This window comes from Pongo pygmaeus, chromosome 18 (assembly GCF_028885625.2).
Source record: "Pongo pygmaeus isolate AG05252 chromosome 18, NHGRI_mPonPyg2-v2.0_pri, whole genome shotgun sequence".
NCBI classification, from domain to species: domain Eukaryota; kingdom Metazoa; phylum Chordata; class Mammalia; order Primates; family Hominidae; genus Pongo; species Pongo pygmaeus.
This window is the reverse complement of record NC_072391.2, coordinates 33,487,430-33,509,830: the sequence shown is the minus strand read 5'-3', so window position 1 is coordinate 33,509,830 and position 22,401 is coordinate 33,487,430. Positions and strand designations below refer to the sequence as shown.

At 39.1% G+C, this 22,401-nt stretch overlaps 1 protein-coding gene across 2 annotated transcripts in view; it reads right to left on the bottom strand.

Annotated features, from left to right (window-relative positions):
- Positions 1-5,235: 5,235 nt before the first annotated feature.
- KRBOX5 (KRAB box domain containing 5) overlaps positions 5,236-22,401 on the bottom strand; it is a 75,049-nt gene continuing 57,883 nt past the window's right edge. Inside the window, exon 5 of one of the 2 annotated variants that reach the window (XM_054452816.2) lies at positions 5,236-20,472. In XM_054452816.2, the coding sequence (XP_054308791.2) occupies positions 20,453-20,472 (20 nt within the window). In that variant the 3' untranslated portion in view covers positions 5,236-20,452. The remainder of the gene's footprint in view (positions 20,473-22,401) is intronic. The other variant, XM_054452815.2, reaches the window with a different exon arrangement.

Genomic DNA, 22,401 nt, shown 5'->3' with positions numbered 1-22,401 from the left:
GGTGACAGGAAACATCTGGTCTCTGAGAATGATGAAAAGACTATATTCTTTCATGAAGTCAGGGGAGGAGTCGTCAAGGAAAGGTATCTTGACCTAGGTTTTCATATTAGAACAAAAATCATATACTTCAGTAGTTTTCTGAAGTAAATTATTTGGTAATATTTATTCTGTCTTCAAAAATGTTCTAAAGCCATTCTTAGGCTCAATACTCATCTTAGTAACACTTAATTCAGTGAATAATTTTCTCTACCTCGAGTTTTCCTTTTACATAATAGACATATTTTAATATATCTAACAATTCTGACATTGAAATAATTTTATTTTTTTGAGATGGAGTCTTTCTCTGTCACCCATGCTGGAGTACAGTGGTGGGATCTCGGCTCACTGCAGCCTCTACCTCCAGGGTTCAAGCAATTCTCCTGCCTCAGCCTCCCAAGTAGCTGGGACCACAGGTGCATGTACCACCACGCCCAGCTAATTTTTGTATTTTTAGTAGAGACGGAGCTTCATCATGTTGGCCAGGCTGGTCTCGAACTCCTGACCTCAAATGATTTGCCCACCTTGGCTTCCCAAAGTGCTGGGATTACAGATGAGAGCCACGGTGCCCAGCCTGAAATAATTTCATTTAATATTTTTGTATTCAGAAACAAATACTAAATTTATCTGTAATTCATGACAATCTGTTTCTCTATCTGTAACTCATGACAATCTGTTTCTCCTTTGCACTGTTTTATCTCCTACTCATGTCCCTTGACCCCTTGCTTAGCAACAGTTATTTCTGTATCCTTCTTGGTTAAGATGAGAAAGAATCTTCTTTTTTAATTTCAACATGAAATCATTAATGCATTCAATAAATATCATTTGGTCCTGTATGATTATTCTTTTAGGATTATACTAAATCAGTGCATCTATATTCTACCTGGATTTCTGAATCATTATAGGTGATATTTGCTCATAACATAAGCACTTAGATTTAAATGAGAAATTGCCACAATCAAAAATTAAGAAAAAACTACATCCAGGTTTAAAGAAAGTGACAATATATACAACATAAAATGTGTGAAGCATTAAAAACACATACTATGTCCAAGGGTGAGACACACAGTGATTAAACTCATTGTCCAATTTTGATTCTGCCTCTTACAAAGGAGTTACTTTAGAAAATTCATTAAGCTTCCTTGTGTAAGATCTTCTTACCTGTAAAATGGAAATAGTAAAGCACTTATACCACAGAATTATTGTAAAAGTTATATGTAAAACACTAATATAGTACTCTTCTCATGGGGATGCATATATTCTTCTTTTTAGAGCAAAACTCTTATTTAAAAAACAGGGTCTAATAAGAAAATGTCTAAGTTGGAAACAATGGTAAGTGGACAATAGTGGATTTTATTTGCAAAAGTGAAACTTTATGTTTCCATACAGGGTTCTCTCACTTTGAATGTAATTATCAGTCACTGAAAAAATTCTATTTACAACAGATCAAAAAGAAAGAAATATTCATGGATCATTTTTTTTAATTAAAGTTCCAGGATACACGGGCAGGATGTGCAGGTTTTTTGCACAGGTAAATGTGTGCCATAGTGGTTTGCTGCACCTCGCAACCCATCACCTAGATATTAAGCCCCACATGCATTAGCTATTTATCCTAATGTTCTCCCTCCTCCCATTCCCCTCGACAGGCCCCAGTGTGTGTTGTTCCCCTCCCTGTGTGCATGTGTTCTCACTGTTCAGCTCCCGCTTATAAGTGAGAACAAGTGGTGTTTGGTTTTCTGTTCCTGTTTTAGTTTGCTAGACATGCATAATGGCTTCCAGCTCCATCCACGTCCCTGCCAACGATATAATCTCATTCCTTTTTATAGTATTACATGGTGTATATGTACCACATTTTCTTTATCCAGTCTATCATTGATGGGCATTTGGGTTGATTCCACATTTTTGCTATTGGGAATAGTGCTGCAGTGAACATATACATGGATGTATCTTTATAATAGAATGATTTATATTCCTTTGGGTATATACCCACTAATGGGATTGCTGGGTGAAATGGTATTTCTGGTTCTAGGTCTTTGAGGAATTGCCACACTGTCTTCCATAATGGTTGAACCAATTTACATTCCCACCAACAGTGTAAAAGCATTCCTATTTTTGACAGCCTTGCCAGCATCTGTTGTTCCTTGACTTTTTAATAATCACCATTCTGACTGGCATGATATAGTATCTCATTGTGGTTTTGATTTGCATTTCTCTAATGATCAGTGATGTTGAGCTTTCTAAAATGTTTGTTGGCTGAAAAGTCATCTTTTGAGAAGTATCTGTTCATGTCTTTTGCCTACTTCTTAATGGGATTGCTCTTTTCTTCTAAATTTGTTTAACTTCCTTGTAGATCCTGGCTACTAGACCTTGTCAGATGGATAGATTGCAAAAATTTTCTCCCATTCTGTAGGTTGTCTGTTCAATCTGATGATAGTTTCTTTTTCTGTGCATAAACTCTTTAGTGTAATGAGACCCCATTTGTCAAGTTTTGCTTTTGTTGCAATTTCTTTTGATATTTTCATCAAAAAATCTTTGTCATGCCTATGTCCTGAATGGTATTGCCTACATTTTCTTCTAGGGTTTTTATACTTTTGGGTTTATATTTAAGTCTTTAATCCATCTTGAGTTAATTTTTGTATAGGTGTAAGGAAGAGGTCCAGTTTCAATTTTCTGCATGTGGCTGGCCAGTTTTCCCAGCACTATTTATTAAATAGGGAATCCTATTCCCATTGCTTGTTTTTGTCAGGTTTGTCAAAGAACAGATGGTCGTAGATGTGGGGTCAATTTCTAACGTCTCTATTCTGTTCCACTGGTCTATACGTCTGTTTTTGTATCAGTATCATGCTGTTTTGGTTTCTGTAAACTTGTATAGTTTTAAATCTGGTAACATGACTCCAGCTTTGTTCTTTTTGCTTAGGATTATCTTGGTTATACAGGGTCTTTTTTGGTTTCCATGTGAATTTTATTTTATTTTATTGAGATGGAGTCTCATTCTGTCATCCAGGCTGGAGTGCAGTGGCATGATCTTGGCTCACTGCAACCTATGCCTCCTGGGTTCATGTGATTCTCCTGCCTCAGCCTCCTGAGTAGCTGGGATTATAGGCACACACCACCACACCTGGCTAATTTTTTGTGTATCTTTAGTAGAGACAAGGTTTCACTATGCTGGCCAGACTGGTCTTGAACTCCTGACCTCGTGATCCGCTCACCTCAGCCTCCCAAAGTGCTGGGATTACAGGCATGAGCCACCCCGCCTGGCCAAGGTTCCATGTGAATTTTAAAGCAGTTTTTTTTTCTAATTCTGTGAAGAATGTCAATGGTAGTTTAATGGGAATAGCATTGAATCTATAAATTACTTCGGGCAGAATGGCCTTTTTCACTATACTGATTCTTTCTATCCATGAGCATGGAATGTTTTTCCATTTCCTTGTGTCCTCTCTGATTTCTTTGAGCAGTGATTTGTAGTTCTCCTTGAAGAGGTCATTCACTTCCCTTGTTAGCTGTATTCCTAAGTATTTTATTCTCTTTGTAGCAATTGTGAACGGGAGTTAATTCATGATTTGGCTCTCTACTTGTCTATTGTTGGTGTATAGGAATGCTTGTAATTTTTGCACATTGATTTTGTACCCTGAGACTTTGCTGAAGTTGCTTATCAGCTTAAGAAGCTTTTGGGCTGAGATGATGGGGTTTTCTAGATATAGGATCATGTCATCAGCAAACAGAGATGGCTTGACTTCCTCTCTTTTTATTCAAATACTCTTTATTTCCTTATCTTGCCTGATTGCCCTGGCCAGAACTTCCAATACTATGTTGAATAGGAGTGGTAAGAGAGGGCATCCTTGTCCTGCGCTGGTTTTCAAGGGGAATGCTTCCAGGTTTTGCCCATTCAGTATGATCTTAGCTGTGTGTTTGTCATAAATGGCTCTTATTATTTTGAGGTATGCTTCATCAATACCTACTTTACCGAGAGTTTTTAACATGAAAAGATGTTGAATGTTATTGAAGGACTTTTCTGCATCTATTGAGATAATCATGTAGTTTTTGTTTTTAGTTCTGTTTATGTGATGAATTACATTTATTGATTTGCATATGTTGAACTAGCTTTGCATCCTAGGGATGAAGCTGACTTGATCATGGTGAATAAGCTTTTGATGTGTGGCTGAATTCGGTTTGCCATATTTTATTGAGGATTTTTGCATCAATATTCACCAGGGATATTGGCCTGAAGTTTCTTTCTTTTTTGTTTTTTCATTGTTTCTCTGCCAGGTTTTGGTATCCAGATGATGCTGGCCTCATAAAATGAGTTAGATAAAAGTCCATCCTTTTCAAGTTTTTGGAATAGTTTCAGAAGAAATGGTACGAGCTCTTTTTTGTATCTCTGATAGAATTCAGCTGTAAATCCAACTGGTTCTGGGCTTTTTTTGGTTGGTAGGCTATTTATTACTGCCTCAATTTCAGAACTTGTTATTGGTCTATTCAGGAATTCAACTTCTGCCAGGTTCAGTCTTGAGAAGCTGTATGTGTCCAGGAATTTATTTATCTATTTCTTCTAAATTTTCTAGTTTATTTGCATACAAGTGTTTATAGCATTCTCTGATCGTTGCTTGTATTTCTGTGGGGTCAGTGGTAATACCCACTTTATCATTTTTTATTGTGTCTATTGGATGTTTCTCTCATTTCTTCTTTATTAGTCTAGTTAGTGGTTTGTCTATTTTATTTATTTATTTATTTATTTATTTATTTATTTATTTATTTCAAAAAACCAGCTCCTGGATTCATTGACTTTTTAGAGTTTTTCATGTCTCTATCTCCTTCAGATCCACTCTGATCTTGGTTATTTCCTATCTCCTGCTAGCTTTGGGTTTGTTTGCTCTTATATCTCTAGATCTTTTTGTTGTGATGTTAAGGTGTCGATTTGAGATCTTTCTAGCTTTTTGATGTGGGCATTTAGTGCTAGAAAATTTTCTATTAACACTGTTTTAGCTGCATCCCAGAGATTCTGGTACCTTGTCTCTTTTTTCTCATTAGTTTCAAAGAACTTGTTGATTTCTGCTTTAACTTCATTATTTACCCAGGAGTCATTCAGGAGCAGGTTGTTCAATTTCCATATAGTTGTGTGATTTTCAGTGAGGTTCTTAATCTTGAGTTCTAATTTGGTTGTGCTGTAGTCTGAGAGACTGTTTCTTGTGAGTTCAGTTATTTTGCATTTGATGAGGAGTGTTTTACTTCCAATTATGTAATTGATTTTAGAGTAAGTATCATGTGGCACTGAGAAGAATGATATTCTATTATTTTGGGGTGGAAAGTTCTGTAGATATCTATCAGGTCCACTTGATCCAAAGCTGAGTTCAAGTCCTGAATATTCTTGTCAATTTTCTGTCTTGATCCGTCTAATATTGACAGTGGGGTGCTAAAGTCTCCAAACTATTATTGTGTGGAAGTTTACATCTCTTTGTAAGTCTCTAAGAGCTTGTTTTATAAATCTAGGTCCTCCCGTATTGGGTTCATATATATTTCGGATTCTTAGCTCTTCTTGCTGAATTGATTCCTTTATGATTATCTAATGTCCTTCTTTGTCTTCTTTGATCTTTGTTGGTTTGAGGTCTGTTTCGTCAGAAACTAGGATTGCAACCCCTGCTTTTTTCTGCTTTCCATTTGCTTGGTAAATTTTCCTCCATCCCTTTATTTTGAGCCTATATGTGTCTTTGCAGGTGAGATGAGTGTCTTGAATACAGCCCACTGATGGATCTTGATTGACTCTATCCAGCTTGCCATTGTGTATCTTTTAATTGGGGCATTCAGCCTCTTTACACTTAAGGTTAATATTGTTATGTGTGAATTTGATCCTGTCAAATGATGTCAGCTGGTTACTTTGAAGACTTGTTGATATAGGTGCTTCTTAGTGCCATTGGTCTTTGTACTTCTGTTTTTGCAGTGGCTAGTAATAGTTTTTCCTTTCCATATTTAGTGCTTCCTTCAGGAGCTCTTGAAAGACAGGCCTAGTGGTGACAAATTCCCTCAGCATTTGCTTGTCTAAAAAAGATTTTATTTCTCCTTTGCTTATGAAGCTTAGTTTGGCTGGATATGAAATTCTCAGTTGAAAATTCTTTTCCTTAAGAATGTTGAATATTGGCCCCCAATCTCTTATGGATTGTGGTGTTTTTGCTGAGATGTTTGCTATTATTCCAATGGCCTTCCCTTTGTAGGTGACCTGGCTTTTTTCTCTGGCTGCCCTTAACATTTTTTCCTTCATTTTGACCTTGGAGAATCTAAGAGTATGTGTCTTGGGATTGATCTTCTCATAAACAATCTTACTGAGGTTCTCTGGATTTCCTTAATTTGAATGTTGGCTTGTCTTGTTGAGTTGGGGAAGTTCTCCTGGATGATACCCTGAATTATGTTTTGCAACTTGGTTCCATTCTCCCTGTCTCTTTCAGGTGCCCCAATTAGTTGTAGGTTTGTTCTTTTTACATAATCCCATAGTTCTTGGAGGTTTTGTTCATCCTTCTCATTCTTTTTTCTCTAATCTTATCTTATTTCAGCAAGACAGTTTTCAAGTTCTGAAATTCTTCCCTCTGCCTGGTCTATTTGGTTAGTGATACTTGTGATACTCGTGATAAATTTTGACATTCTCATGTTGTCCATCAGGTCTTTTATGTTCCTCTCTAAACTGGTTGCTCTGGTTAAGTTCCTTATGTTTTACCATGGTTCTTAGCTTGTTTGCACTGGGTTAGAACACGCTCCTTTATCTCAGTGAAGTTCACTATTACCCACCTTCTGAAGCCTACTTCTGTCAATTCATCCATCTCAGCCTTCTCCCTCTTACTGGAGAGGTGTTGTGATCATTTGGAGGAGAAGAGGCCCTCTGGCTTTTTGAGTTTTTAGAGGTTTTTCATTGATTCCTTCTCATCTTCATGAATTTATCTGCCTTCAAACTTTGAAGGCACTGACCTTTGGATGGGGTTTTTGTGGTGACTTTTTTGTTGATGCTATTGTTGTTGTTGCTTTCTGTTTTAAACAGTCAGGGCCTTCTTCTATAGGGCTGCTATGGTTTGCTGGGGGTCCACCTCCAGACACTATTTGCCTGGATTCCTCCCACACATGGAGGTGTCACCAGTGGAGGCTGCAGAACAGCAAAGATAGCTGCCTGCTCCTTTCTCTGGGATCTGTCCCAGAGGGGCACTGATCTGATGCCAGAAGGAGCTCTCCTGTATAAGTTGTCTGGCAATTTTTGTTTGGGGGTGTCTCACCCAGTCAGGAGGCATGAGATCTGGGACCCACTTAATGAAGCATTCTGGCTGCCCCTTGGCAGAGTCAGTGTGCTGCCCCAAGGGGAATCCCACTCATCTGGACTGCCCGAATTCCTCAGAGCAAGCAGGGGGATACGGCTGATCCAAAGAGACTGTGGCTGCCCCTCCCCTCAGGGGTTCAGTCCCAGGGGGATCAGAGTTCTGTCCCTAAACCCCTGGCTGGAGTTCCTAAAATTCCTTTAGGGAGGCCCCTCACCCTCAGTGAGGAGGGTTGGGTCAGGGTCTGGCCTAAAGAGGCAGTCTGGCCACAATCTGCAACAGCTGCTGTGCTGCACTGTGGGGAATTCCTTCTGGGTCCAAACTGTCCAATCTCCCTGGCACCAGCAGGGGAAAAATGGCAGCCTGGAACCCCTCCCCCCGGGAGCTCAGTCATCTTAGGCAGCAGGCAGTTGCAGTGATAATGGCCACCCCTCTCCTGAGAACTAGGTAGTCTTATGCAGTCTCCAGCCAAGTGGCTGCTGAAAATCTGTACAGCTCTGTGCTTGGGACCCAAGGCTCTGGTGGTGTGGGCTCATGAGGGGGATCTTTTGATCTGTAGGTTGTATAGATCCATGGAAAAAGCAATGATTTCCCAGGCAGGGTAGAAGGATCAGTCACTGCCTCCCTTGGACGGGGTTGGGCGCTCCCCTTGACCTGTGTGGTTCCCAGGTAAGCCATAGCATCACCCTACTTTTCCTACACAGTTGGTCATGCCAACTGTGTAGTCAGTCCATTGAGAGAATCTGGATACCTCAGTTGCTGGTGCAGGATTCACTTGCCGTTTTCCTTCTTTTCACTGGGAACCTTCAACTGCAGCTGTTTCTAGTCGGCTATCTTGGTCCCTTCCTCCCATGGATAAATTTAATGAAAGAAATGCAAGGACTTTACACTGGAAGATTATCTTATGCTAAAATAAATCCAAGAGCAGATAAATGGAAAAAATCCAATATTAAATGATAATATTGTAAAGAATACAATACCCCACAAATTGACCTACAAATTAAATGAAGTCTCTTCAAATTTAAACTATAGCTTCTATAGTTTTTATAGAAATTGACAAAGTTTCTCAAATTTTCCTATATTTCCACAGTTTTTATAGAAACTGACAAGCTTTCTCAAAATCCACATATATATGCAAAAACCAAAAACATAAACACAATCCTTAAAAGGAATAACAAAATTCATCCGGGCATGGTGGCTCACGTCTGTAATCCCAGCACTTTGGGAGACCGAGGCGGGTGGATCACCTGAGGTCAGGAGTTCAAGACCAGCCTGATCAACATGAAGAAACCCCGTCTCTATTAGAAATATAAAATTAGCCAGGTGTGATCGCCCATGCCTGTAATCCCAGCTACTTGGGAGGCTGAGGCAGGAGAATTGCTTAAACCTGGGAGGCGGAGGTTGCAGTGAGCCAAGATCACGCCATTGCACTCCAGCCTGGGCAAGAAGAGCAAAACTCCAACTCAAAAAAAAAAAAAAAGGAATAACAAAAGTCTATAACTTAAACTCAATAAAACTAATTTTTATTCACTACAAAGTAACAATAATCAAGCCTGTGGTGGTAGCACAGGGATAGATTCATATAGAACAATGAAATAGACAGGAAGTTTCATTAATAAACATGCATTTATGGTAAAGTGATTTTAACAAAGGGGCCAAGAAATTTCTGAGGAAAGAAAAGTCTTTTCAACAAATGATACTGGAAAATTGGATATTGGCCTGCAAAATAATGACACTGCACTCCTAACTCAAATCACACATCAAAAAGCAAAAAACAAGCCAATCAAGCAACAAACAAAAGTTAAAAAGATCATACACTTAAATGTAAGTGCTGAAACTAAAAAATTCTTAGGAGGAATATTAAAGTTTTGCAACCTTGCATTAGACAATGATATTTTAGATTTTACACCAAAGGACAATCAAAAAGGGAAAACTATACTTCACCAAATTTAAAATGTTTTAAATATCAAACATGAAAATATAAAAATGGAAGTCACTGAATGAGAGAAATCACCCTAGCTGACACTTCGATATAGGATTTTTAGTCTCCATAATTGAGTACATGTTTGTTTCTAAAGCCACCCAGCATGTGATAATCTGGTAATGTGGTATGGCAGCCCCAGCAAACTGATAGTCTATTAGAACACACACAGGATGCCCACTATGGTGTGTCTGAGATGACCACAGAATTGAATCATCTCAGTCTTCTCCAGCACGGAAAGGCTGCACCATTGTGGGAAACAGCTTCCCTTATGGAATATTATGAAGACAAGCGAGGGCACAGGTTCTGACCTGGCAGGGTTATGATGATATGTTTTATAAGATTAAAAGTTATAGACAAATGTTAGAATAGCCTAAACCCCTCCCTTTCCTATATAAACCACCCAATTTAGAGTGATGGTTAAGATCGGAGGTCTGGAAGAGTAGTGGAGCTGCCTGCTACATGGAATACTTGTTGTGAAAACAATAAAAACAGCAACAACATGCAAAGATATTCATGGCCTATTTTAAAGTAAAAACAATGCCAAAGTGTTTTCTCTGATATTTCTAGAAGTATGTGAACAGGGAATTTGCATCTAGCCAAGCTGCCACTGGGGACTAATGGAGGCCAGGTTCCTTTGGGAATGGGACTATCGGCCAGTAAATTGGCAAAAATATAGGACAGAGCCCAGGGGAGTCTGTATATTCAGGTTTAGGCCCTAGGCCCACTCTGGTCATCTCAGGTCCTTGTCTGTGATGAACGTTTTGTGCTCACTCTCATGCTTGCCCAGCAATGAACATGGTTGGTGATGTGGCGCAACTGTCTTTTTTCCAAGGAGATACAGTTGGACCTATCAAACAGCTCTTCACTGATCTCCTGCATGGAATTCTGCAAATAGAGTACCCAGCAAATTGTCTGAGAGGTGTTAGTAGCCTGCTTGGCTGTTCCCACAAGGAGATACTCTGATTAAAGTTCTGCATCCTAGATTAGGCACAGAGGAGCATCTCCATGAACCTCCAGCCAGGGCAAAAGCCACATGACAGCTTGAGGTCTCAAAATCAAATCTGAGTAAACAAGCTTAATCCCCAACACTCACCTCCCATCCTGCCAGCCATGGCCTGGGGTATGAACACAGTAGAGTTCCAGCACCTAACAACCTGCTTCTTCCCAGGAATAGCCTCACCTCTCCTTCTGCTCCCCACCCCTACACACATATATGGTGATGAGGAGAGGATATGAGGTTGTCCAGATGGGATTTCAAGTGAGGATTGGTCTGGAAAGGGCTACCCTGTGGTTACTTTGGGGTACCTCTTGCCAAATGACCTGAAGCACGGAGGTTGGGGATTTAGAGCTGAGCCAAATTCTGCATCTTTAGAAAAGGCTCTCACTGAAGCAAGAGCTTTGAAAAGTTGGGATACAGCAGAACATCTTGCTCTCTTGACAGTCTCTGGCTAACTAAGCTTGATAACAGACTGTCTTCAGAAATGTGAGTGCCTGGTTACCAAAGTTCTAAGTTCTGTTGGGGTCTTTCACCAAGGAAGTGAGGTCACTTCTTCAAGGTTTCATCCTTTTACTAAGACCTACCCATAGGCTCCTCTAGGATGCTGACTGCTCATCTTCCTTCTCCATGTTATTTTATTACCTGCACACAATTATGCAAACACAGATCCCTCTCCCCCAGACTCTGAGAAGACTCAGTGAAGCCAGGACCACAGGTTGAGGAAAGCTAGGTCAGAACCTCCTTTTAATAAATTCATGAGTTATGTCATCCTAGATATGTCATTGTGCTTCTCGGGGGCTCCACAGTCTCCCAACCGGCACAATAGAGATCATGCTAGTTACCCAATTCTAAGAGAACTCATCAGGAGTTACCTAATTCTAAGGGAACTCATCAGGAGCATGTGAAACAATACAATGGTCGTGAGTTGGTATCACATGTAGCTAATATAAAAAGAGATGGAAGAATTACATGGGTGGAACAACTCAAACATGCCTGGGTTTTATAAGTTGCATGTTGGGAAAGTCACTTCCCCTCCTGGTCTCATTTCCCAAGATCCACTATAAGGGAACTGAAATTAAATAAAATTTCGATAATGTCATCCTGAGGCAATAGACCTTCCAACGTCTTCTCATTCTATTTAGAATGAGGTCCTTTTGTCTCACCTTGGCCTCTGTGGTAAGCAGCCTCCATGAGGATTCACAAAGATCCCCATTTCCCAGTATACACATCCTAGTGTAACCAGTAAGTGGCTAGCGACTCACGTCTTGGGAAAAGAATACAACTGAAGCTATGGAATGTCACTTCCTTACTAAAATATTGTCTTTTACCTTTTACTTTCTCTCTCTGGTGCCCTTAATTCCTTCCTTCCTTCCCCTACCCCCTGTGGTGTAGAAGATTGGTCAGGGTGGTGGGGAAAATTATAAGTAAAAATGCAAGCCTTCTGGGAAGGCTGGGAGATTTTGCAAAAGCTTCTAAATAAAATTTGGCTGAAGGCAGCCAAATTCCCTTCTCTGGAGCCTGAGAGCAAAGGGTAGATAAAAAGGGAATGTATATGAACTTATCTAGATAAATTTGTTTACTCCTGTCTCCAGAAACCAATCTTTGATAATTCGTGCACAGGATTGCTCTCTACTCGTGGGTTTGACAATGTTTATTATCAACAAACTGTGTTTGCTCCAAGCCTTTGTCATTAAATCTGTGCTAAATAAATGTGTGCATCACTGGCTTATAGGGCGATAAGCACTCTTGGCTGAGCTGCACTCTCATCAGTGGTTCTAAGGGGTGTAGTCCCCCTAGCCGCGCTGTCAGGCAAAATACCTGTGTCAGCATACTTCTTTCATCCGTCACTCAGCCAGAGTCTGCAGGACAAACTCGGCAGGTTGTGCCCCATGTAAGGAATGCTACAATGGATCGTGATGGAACCCTCAAAAATGAAGGTGAAGAGATTGCGCAGTAAGTCACTGGTGCCCCCTTGGGATTTCCAAGTTCGAGGGAATTGTTTAGGCTACGGTTTCATCATGCTACAACAGTTATCAGCTCAACAGCAACAGTATATAAAAGTATTGAAACAGCTGCTTAAAGCTAGTGGAGCCTCAGTTTCGCAGGCTCAATTAAGGGACCTAATGCAACCTGTTGTTTCCCATAACCCATGGTTCCTGGAAGAAGGTATGCTAGACGTACAGCTCTGGGAACAAGTGGGTAAAAGTTTTAAACAACATCATGAACAAGGGCAACGGGTCCCAGTAGCATCTCTAACATTATGTGCTTTAGTTAGCGCTGCTTTGGTCCCGCTCTACACAGAAGAGCCTAAAAGGTAAGGGAGGAGGAACCGTCACCTACCTTACCACCACCTCCTCTCCCTCAGCCCCACCATTAACAGGCAAAAATACCAAAGAGGAAACGGAGGTTTTTCCTGAGCCCCCTCCTCCAATAAATTGGAAAAAGACATGGGGCACACTACAGCTATGGGACCCTGTCTTGGGCAAGCGGCATTAGAAGGGAGCTCTTAACCTGCCCAGTAATGCAAGATCAACAGGCAATCAAGAATCTGAACCCATTTCTTTTGATGCTTATAAAGAGATAAGAAAAAGCACTAAAGAAAATGGAGCTGCTAGCCGATTTATGAAAGGATTAATTGAAGCCATAGCAGACAACTTCTGTATGAGTCCACGGGACTGGTCAGTGCTAGCTAAAAAACCTTTAGAGCCCAGCCAATACCTCCTCTGGAAGACAGAATATGATGAGTTATGTGAACAACAAGCCAACCAGAATCAATTGGCCAGGCAAGACATAACAACTGCTATGCTCCAGGGTAGGGGTTCCCATACCAATGTACAACTACATTTTGATACCCAAGCCTATGCACAAATGTCTTTGTGTGCTCTCAGGGCTTGGGACCGAATTCCCGAAAGCAGTGTTCAACAGGGATCTTTCGTAATTGTTCCACAAGGGCCTCAGGAGCCATTTGTTGAATTTATCAATCACTTAACCCAGGCAATTAAGAGATAAATTAGTCATGCCCAGGCCACTGATATCTTATTGCTGCAACTGGCTTATGAAAATGCTAACGTCGACTGCCAGCAAGCAATGCAGGCAAGCAGAGGAAAGGCAGCCACAGTCAGGAAACTTACACAAGCATATAAACTGGTGGGGACTGAAACACACAAAGCCAAAATATTGGCTATGGCATTAAGACCTCCTAAAGTGAAAAGGGAGAAAAACCCAAATTGTTTTCTATGTGGAAAGCCAGGTCATATTAAGAGGGAATGCCCCAATAATAGAGACCAAGGTAACTCAGGAAAAGAACCCCCTTCTATATGCCACCAATTTAAAAAGGGGAAACATTGGGCAAATCAATGCAGGTCCAAATTTTAATGCCAGCAGCTTTCCTCGGTCGATGGAAAGCCCACAGTCCTCTCTCTCAGAGCAGCCACCACTGGGAGCACAGGACTGGACTTAGTCTGCCCCAATGAATTAGTGCTAAAAGGAGAAGACCCTAAAAGGGTTGCAACCAAGATCTGGGGCCCACTGCCTCTCAGAACAGTGGGAGTAGTCCTAGGGCGATCAAGCCTATCCAGTAAAGGAATTAATGTGCTCACCAGGGTAACTGAAGTGATTATCAAAGTGAGATATTAGTTATGATGGAATGTAAAGGTCTGCATATTCTTCCTCCTGGATCAAAGATAGCTCAGTTACTACTCTTACCAGACTGGGTCCCCAATGGCCAGGGAAAGGAAAGGGGAAAGGGAAGTTTTGGAAGCATGGGAGCCACAGGAGTATATCAGAACCAATTAATCACTGATCAGAGACCCATGATTACCTTAAAAATTGGAAATAAAAATTTTACTGGCTTATTGGACACAGGGGCGGATATTTCAATCACTAATGATCAAAACTGGCCAGAAACTTGGGCTTGGGTCACTCAGAAACAAAAAATTGTCATCACTGGGGAAGTGCACACAGCGAAGTAGAGCACATGCCCCCTAATATGTTGCAATTTGGAGGGAAGAAAGGCAGTTATACAGCCTCTAATCATGCCCATCCCTGTTAATCTTTGGGGATGGGACCTATTAGCCCAATGGGGGGGGTCACTCTGCAGACCCCTTTCTAATAATGGCCACTGTTATTATCCCTCCCCTACCCCTGATGTGGCTCTCTCAAGATCCAATTGGGGTAGAACAGTGGCTTTTAAAGGGAGAGAAATTACAATGAGCCCATGAATTAAATGAGGAGCAATTAAAAGCCAGCCATACAGAACCATCAAACAGCTCTTGGAATTCACCCATTTTCATCATTCCCAAAAGTTCTGGCAAATGAAGACTTTTGCATGGTTTACAGGCTATCAGTGCTAATTTACAACCTATGGGGACCCTTCAACAGGGCCTCCCTTCCCCCGTGGTGATTCCTCAAGATTGACCTATAGTCATTATTGACTTAAAAGACTGCTTTTATACTATTCCCCTTGTAGAACAGAAGAGGGGAAAATTTGTGTTTACAATACCAGCTATCAATAATGAAAGGCCAGCTCACCAATTTCATTGGAAAGTACTTCCTCAAGGAATGCTGAACAGTCCTACCCTGTGTCAGTATCATGTAAATCAGGCTTTGCTCTCCAGTAGAAACAAATTTCCTAATTGCAAGGTTATTCATTTTATGGATATTTTACTAACAGCCCCAACGGAGCCAGTCCTTTTAAGTTTATATGCCTCTGTCGTAAAGAATACACAGTTAAGAGGTTTAATCCCTGAAAAGGTACAATTGTCTTCCCTTGGAAATATCTTGGATACTTACTAACTTCCCAGTCAGTAAGACCTCAAAAGGTTAAATTAAATACTAGTGACTTACACACCCTAAATGATTATCAAAAATTACTGGGCGATATTAATTGGCTTCATCCCACCTTTGGCATAACTACTGATAAGTTACAAAACCTGTTTTCTATCCTAAAGGGCAATACAGCCCTAGACTCTCCCAGGTATTTAACGCCTGCAGCAAAAAGGGAAATTGAGGAAATAGAGCAAGCTATTTCTCAGAGGCAACTAGATTGCATAGACCCAAAACATTCAGTTAAATTGTTTGTTTTTCCTACTAAACATTCCCCAACAGGATAGCTCCAGGGCTACGCTTCCTAGAATGGATTTTTTGCTCACATACTGGGACTAAAACAGTATCTCCCTATATCCAGCTAGTTAGTAAAGTCATCTATACATGCCATAGATGATGCAATCAGTTGCTAGGTTATGACCCTGATGTCATAAGAATTCCTTTGAGTAAAAAGCAATTCAAAGGAGTATTGCCCCATCTCTAGCTCTTCAGATAGCACTCTCTGATTATGCAGGTCATATAGAGCATGCCCTTCCTGCTGACAAACTACTTCAATTCTTATCTCATACTCCAGTAGTTGTGCCTACAAAAGTAGTTCACTCCCCCATAACTAACATTTTAATGCTTTTTACTGACAGCTCTGTTAAAGATGGAAAAGCGGCTATTTGGTGGAGACCACATAATTCCCTAACTCGTTCTGGATTTACTAGCACTCAGAGAGCTGAGGTTGGAGCCATAATACTGGCCCTGGAGACCTTTTCTGCTCAGCGCATGAATATTGTTACTGACTCTGCTTACTCTATTGCAGAACCTTGAAACAGCCCTCATTAAGTCTACTCTCAAGCCCACCCTGTGTGCACCTTTTCTTTGACTTCAGCAATTGCTGGATCAACGTACACATCCTATTTTTATCACACATATTCGAGCCCACAGCTCACTGCCTAGCCCACTGGTTTATGGCAATAATCACTCATGACCTGCAAGTCATGACATCACTGCTTGACCAAGCCACCAAATCACATCAATTTTTCCACCAAAGTTGGAGGAAGTTAACTAAACAATTTCGACTTACTCAAAGACTAGCTAAACATATTACCCTGCAATGCCCAGATTGCCAGCTCACAGGCATGTCCTCTCCTTCAACAGGTGTTAACCCTAGAAAACTAGAACCTAATCAGTTATGGCAAACAGATGTTACACACATCCCTGAATTTGGAAAACTAAGATACGTACTTGTATCCATTGATACCAATTCTCAGCTAATTAGCGCACATGCTCTTCCTGGAAACTCCATCTGATATGTTATTAAACCTCTCCTGTTAGCTTTTGCATTTATGGGGCAGCTCACAAAAATTAAAACTGATAATAGTCTGGCTTATGCCAGCTCACAATTTCAACAATTTTCTCACATATGGAACATCCAACATTCCACAGGCATCCTGTATAACCCCCAAGGGCAGGCCATAGTAGAATGTGTCCATTCCACTCTCAAAAATATGCTCAGAAAACAAAAAAGGGGAATATGAGTAAAGACCCTGCAATACTACTAGCACAAGCTAAAGGGTAAAATTCTTTACCCATAATTTTTAAAATTTAAGTGATAAATTTCAATCAGCTATAGAAAAGCTTCCTCTGTTTTAGTATTGAGAATATGACTAAAATTTCATTGAGTCAAAAAAGCTATTATATCTAACAAAAAACAGTGAAGCATACCATTTGACATTGAATTTTATCAACATGACACATTAGTCTACCTCCTCTTTTTAATAAATATTTAGAGAGGACAGAAAAACAAATGTGACTACTGTACACAAAATAATTTAGTAAATGAAGAATGGTACGAACAAACAGAAATTTGAGGAAGCAGAGTGATTAGTATGTATTAGCCCCTACAATGTGTTAGGGATTATTCTAAGCCAGTTACACATGGACTTAATACCTGAAATGTATAATACAGAAATTCATGAAAAATGACAAACTAAGCCATTTACAATCCTGTTAGGTAAAATTAAGACCATCACAGAAATAAAATGTTTTGGTATACAGTAACTAAATGAACATAAACATGCTACATATAGTTTCACTAATTAGGTAGAGACAAATGTGTAGCATTTTTCACCAGTAAAGAGAAGATACACATTATATTCTAGTACCAGAGGTGAAAAAAACTGAATGGCAAAGTGTAGGCCTAACAATGACATGAATTTTATGATAGCAGAAATTCAAGAGGTCACTATTTTCAAGGCAACTAAAATGACACTAGAAATTATCAATTGTAACCAACAAGTACTATCTAGCCACACACAAATTTCCCTTGTCTCTTTTAATTAGTTTATAGAACAAGTAGAAATCCAAACAGATTCTTTTGTAAATTCAGAAACATGCTAAAAAGAAAGCAGAATGATTAAAGCCAAAAGACGTGAATTCAGGTAAATAATTTTATCAATATTATTTTAATATTATAGAGAAACAGTAATTCTGGCTGTATCTAGATCAGTTCTGTTCATTGGCATGAAGTATATAGTTTCAGAAATGTATAAAAAACAAATTTTTAAGTATCAAAAAACTACTGTTTACAAATTACTATTACCACATGGTATATTCGAGAGGAATGTTCTGAATGAAGAAACGGGATATCTCATAAGATTCTGCTGTATGCTGCATAATGTCTATTGAAATATTTTACTCATGTACACCATGGATATTTGTGCTTTTAGGAAAAATGCTATATATTATTAAATATTTTAGTATAGACAACTAAAAAATCCTCAAGAAGTTACAAGAACCTTTAAGTTGCTGAATGGAGTTAAAGGAAAATATAAGAACTTCACAGGAGCAGAAGTAAATCAAGATAATGATCCAGAGTAGTCAAACTAAGAAAAAAATGCTCCCTTCAGATACTGACTCATCACAAGGATGTCAAATCTATGTGTGTTTTTCATCTTGTTCCCAGGGAAAATGAAAGAAACACTGGAAATAATATGACTATAGACACCCCAAATATGGTATCTCCCAAAAGTGAGAACCAAAGGAAAAACTGAGTGACATAATAAGGAAGAAATGTCTGAAGAAAAAATATGCAACAGCTTTGCACATTGGAATTATATTTAAAATGTTTAAATGAATACAATGAAAAGTAGAAAATCAATGTTTATTTTTGTAGAAAGAACAAGCAACTAAAGTTTAAAAGCCATATTTGAACAACAGCCCAATAGAATATGAATAATACAAAATTAAGTTACCAGACAATGTACAGGTGCACCACTAAATTAAACAGAGACGATAAGAGGACTAGTGAATTAGAATATTGAGCAGAATGAATATAGCCAAATACAGTAGAAATACAATTTCATAAAATATCTTTTTAAAGACTAGAATGAGGAGCAAAACATGCCTAATTGTTTCACTAGAACAATGAGTACGAATTGGCCACAGCAAATAAGGTCAGTCAGATCCAAGGACTGGATAAACAGAATCTTTCCCTCCATGGGAGTAGCTAAAAACATGCATTGCAAAGGGCATGGATACAGAGAGGAATTAATTGTTCCCATTACTGCAATCAGTATCATGCTTTGTCTTGCATAACTGTTCCAAGTCAAGTAACTAGTCTATTAAGAGGCTGGGATGGGACTCAGGGTCAACTCTGCCTGACTCCAAAGCCCATGAACTCCATGGGCCCTTGAGGTTCTGGAGAGTGCCACTTCTGTGACAGAAGTTGGATTCCTTAGACATTCCCATCCATCTATTATTCTTCACTATTGGGAATAATCTCCTTTGGACAATGCTTCTGAAGCAACTTGGAAGGTCTTCAAATAATTTGAGAAAGTGTCTAAGGGCTTAGCTTAGGAAATTAAGGCCCAACATTACTCATTTCTTATCATCAGAGAAATTGGAAAGCACATAAGAACACACTCCACATATTTGCAAATTCTCATGTTTGCAAATTCTTTTCATTTTAGTATTTTCATTTAGTATTTGAAAACAGATTAAATCAAATTACTGTGCCTGAAATAACCTCTTACTCTAAAAGCAAGTGACATAAAAAATAGATCTGTAGAGAGACACTTCTTCCTGCTGCAATTTCCAAGACTCCAAATGCAGGAATGTTCACAGGGCAAATACCTGCAGCACACATGAAAATCACACACAGCTAATGCATCCCTCACCCTGAAACAGTGGGTCTCACCCCTGGCTCCACATTACAGTCACATGCAGAGGCCCTACAATTCCCAAAACCCAAATTGCAACAGACCAATAAAATCAAAATCCCTGGAGTAGGGGCCAGACATCAGTATTATTTAAAGTTCTCCAGGTGATTACAGAGTTTAGCCAAACCCCCAAAATACTGCTTTCAGCCAAAATTTTTTGGTGTACTAGTTGCAAATTGTCTCTTGAATGAATGTAAAATGTTTACTCCTGAGTTGCAGCCTTTCAGTCATACCTGTATTATCCACTTACCTTTGCAGGAACTGACCTTTGCTACTTCTTTTGTTCCTGATCAACACGCTCCACATGTACTGAGTGCATACTATGCCCAGGGTCCTGTGCTAGGTGTCCTGGCTTTCAGAGAATCACTGTGGGGGAAAAGACTTTGCTGGGAAAAAGTTTCATCTCAAAAAATCAAAACCATGCCACTTACCAAATGAAGGCAAAAATGGAAAGACCCAAGAGGTGCCCATAAGATTAGGACATTGATACTTTAGAATATTCAAACCCATCTGCTAATGACATGAGATTGTGTTCCACTTCACAACAAAAGAAAGCACTGCTAACATTCTGAGATCGTGAGTTAGGATTTTGGTGCAAATATGTAATATTTAATTTTTTATTGATATACAACATTACATACAGAAACATTCATGTAAAGCTTTTTGGATTATAACAGATAATTTACATAACTGAGGAATAGAACCAGCTTTACTCCTGCCCAGAAAATAAATTTCTCCCTCCCTCCCTGTCCAAAGGTAAGCAAGATCCTGAGCTAACATTGTAAATGAATATTGTACATTTATACAAATGCTATTAAAGACATAAAAATAAGATACATAGACCTGCCCCCAGCTTCAACTACTAATCATGTACCACTTCTGCTTCATCTGTACTTCAACCCTTTCCCTACCCCCACCCATTTAATTTTTTTAAGATTTTTTTTGTGAAGATGTACATACACTGCAAGGCATAAACCTTAACTGTACATGTTAGACAAATAAATAGACCCGTATAAACTTCACCCCTTTTCAAAGTAATACTTTCATCACCCTCAGAAAATTCACTTGTCTTTGATCCTTTTTCTCAAGCAGAGATTATCTGTGTTGACTTTTTTCACCATAGGATTATTTTGCCTGGAATAAAATACACAAATACATAAAGTACAATTTGGTGTCCAACTTTTCTCTCATTGAGCAGGTTGATGAATTTTATCCAGGATGTGTGCTTGGTTTTTCATATTCCTGAGCTGTATTTTGTTCTAAAAGCTATACAATTAGTTCATTTTCTTATTGATGGACATTTTGGTTGTTTCCTGTTTTGGGCTATTATGACTAAAAGATACATACATATTGTGCAAATAAATATTTTATATTTAACTCCTTTTTTAGCATTTACATTACACTTCTTTGCATTTTTTAGTGGTTGCTGCAGGGAATACAATATGAATCTTTAACATATCAACCAAATCTACTTTTAGAGTTAATACTATACTGTCTTAAATATAAAACATGAAAAATATGCTACAGAACAGTTCCATTTATCTTCTTATTCCATGTGTTATAAATTTTACAACTACAAATTATAAATCCTACAATGCAGTGTTATAATTTGTTTCAAATAGTCACAAGTCTAAGAAATTAAGAAAAAATGGTATTAATAAATATTAGATGGCAGATACTTAAAATATGCAAATACACTTTTCTTTTTTTTTCTTTTTTTTTTTGGAGACAGAGTTCCGCTCTTGTCGCCCAGGCTGGAGTGCAATGGCATGATCTTGGCTCAAAACAACTTCTGCTTCCCAGGTTCAAGTGACTCTCTTGCTTCAGCCTCCCAAGTAGCTGGGAATATAGGTGCCCACCACCATGCCCGACTAATTTTTGCATTTGTAATAGAGACAGGGTTTCACCATGTTGGCTAGGCTGGTCTTGAACTCCTGACCCCAGGTGATCCACCCGCCCAGGCCTCCCAAAGTGCTAGGATTACAGGCATGTGCCACTGAGACTGGCCCAAATACACTCTTTAGTGTTTAAGTTTTTCCTGAAATTTTTGAATTCCTCAGGGAATCTTCCCTACAGTAATTATTACTGTGATGTTCTAATGTTGATTTATTTTGCACTATCCAACTACACTGATTTGTATTTTGAATATTGTAGATTTCATTCCTTCTTTCCTTATTCAATCTCTTTTATTCACACAGTAGAGATGAGTATTATTTTATTCTCTGGGTCATAATCCAAAGCTATCATAACTTATTGCTCATATTGTTGGAGCTTGGACCATTGGGAGGTCTTTCAGGTTGGCTCCCTTTGAAAAGTCCCCATCATTTTTATTAAGCACATTTTTCTTTGTGGCTTTACAAGATACTCTAGCTCAACTTGTATTTTCTAACTTCAACCCTTGGGTCCTTTTAATTAATGTTGTTTAGAAACCAAGATTGTAGACCTAGGTGTGTTAATACGAGATGTCACTGGTTCTTGGCCCTCAAGAGTTTGGAACATTATCTATCTATGAATCATCTATCTATCTATCTATCTATCATCTATCTATCTATCCATCCATCCATCCATTCATCCTTCCAGATATCTTAGACATTGCTTCGTCTATCTACCTACCTACCTATCTTTATATCTATTCATCCATCCATCCATCCATCCATCCATTCATCCATCCAGACATATTAGTCATGGGTTCATCCTGATATTTCCAACTTTGGGCTAGGACCACAAGATTCATGCTAGCATTCACCATTTAACTTTTGTGAACTACACTGAGAAACAGCCTCCATATATTATATAATAACATGTAAAATTGTTTCAGAATTGCTAACACATATCCTTGTAGGAAAATAAAATATTACTCAGTAGAATACAGCATTTGTGTAGTCTTACAGCATTCAATCAAAATACTGTTTTTCAAAGTGACTTAGATGCAGACCCTCTTCAGTAGGGTTATGTCTATAGGTAGATGACAGATAATTTGTTTGTTTACAGACAGAGTCTCACTCTGCTACCCAGGCTGGAGTGTGTGGCACAAACTTGGCTCACTGTAACCTTGATCTCCTC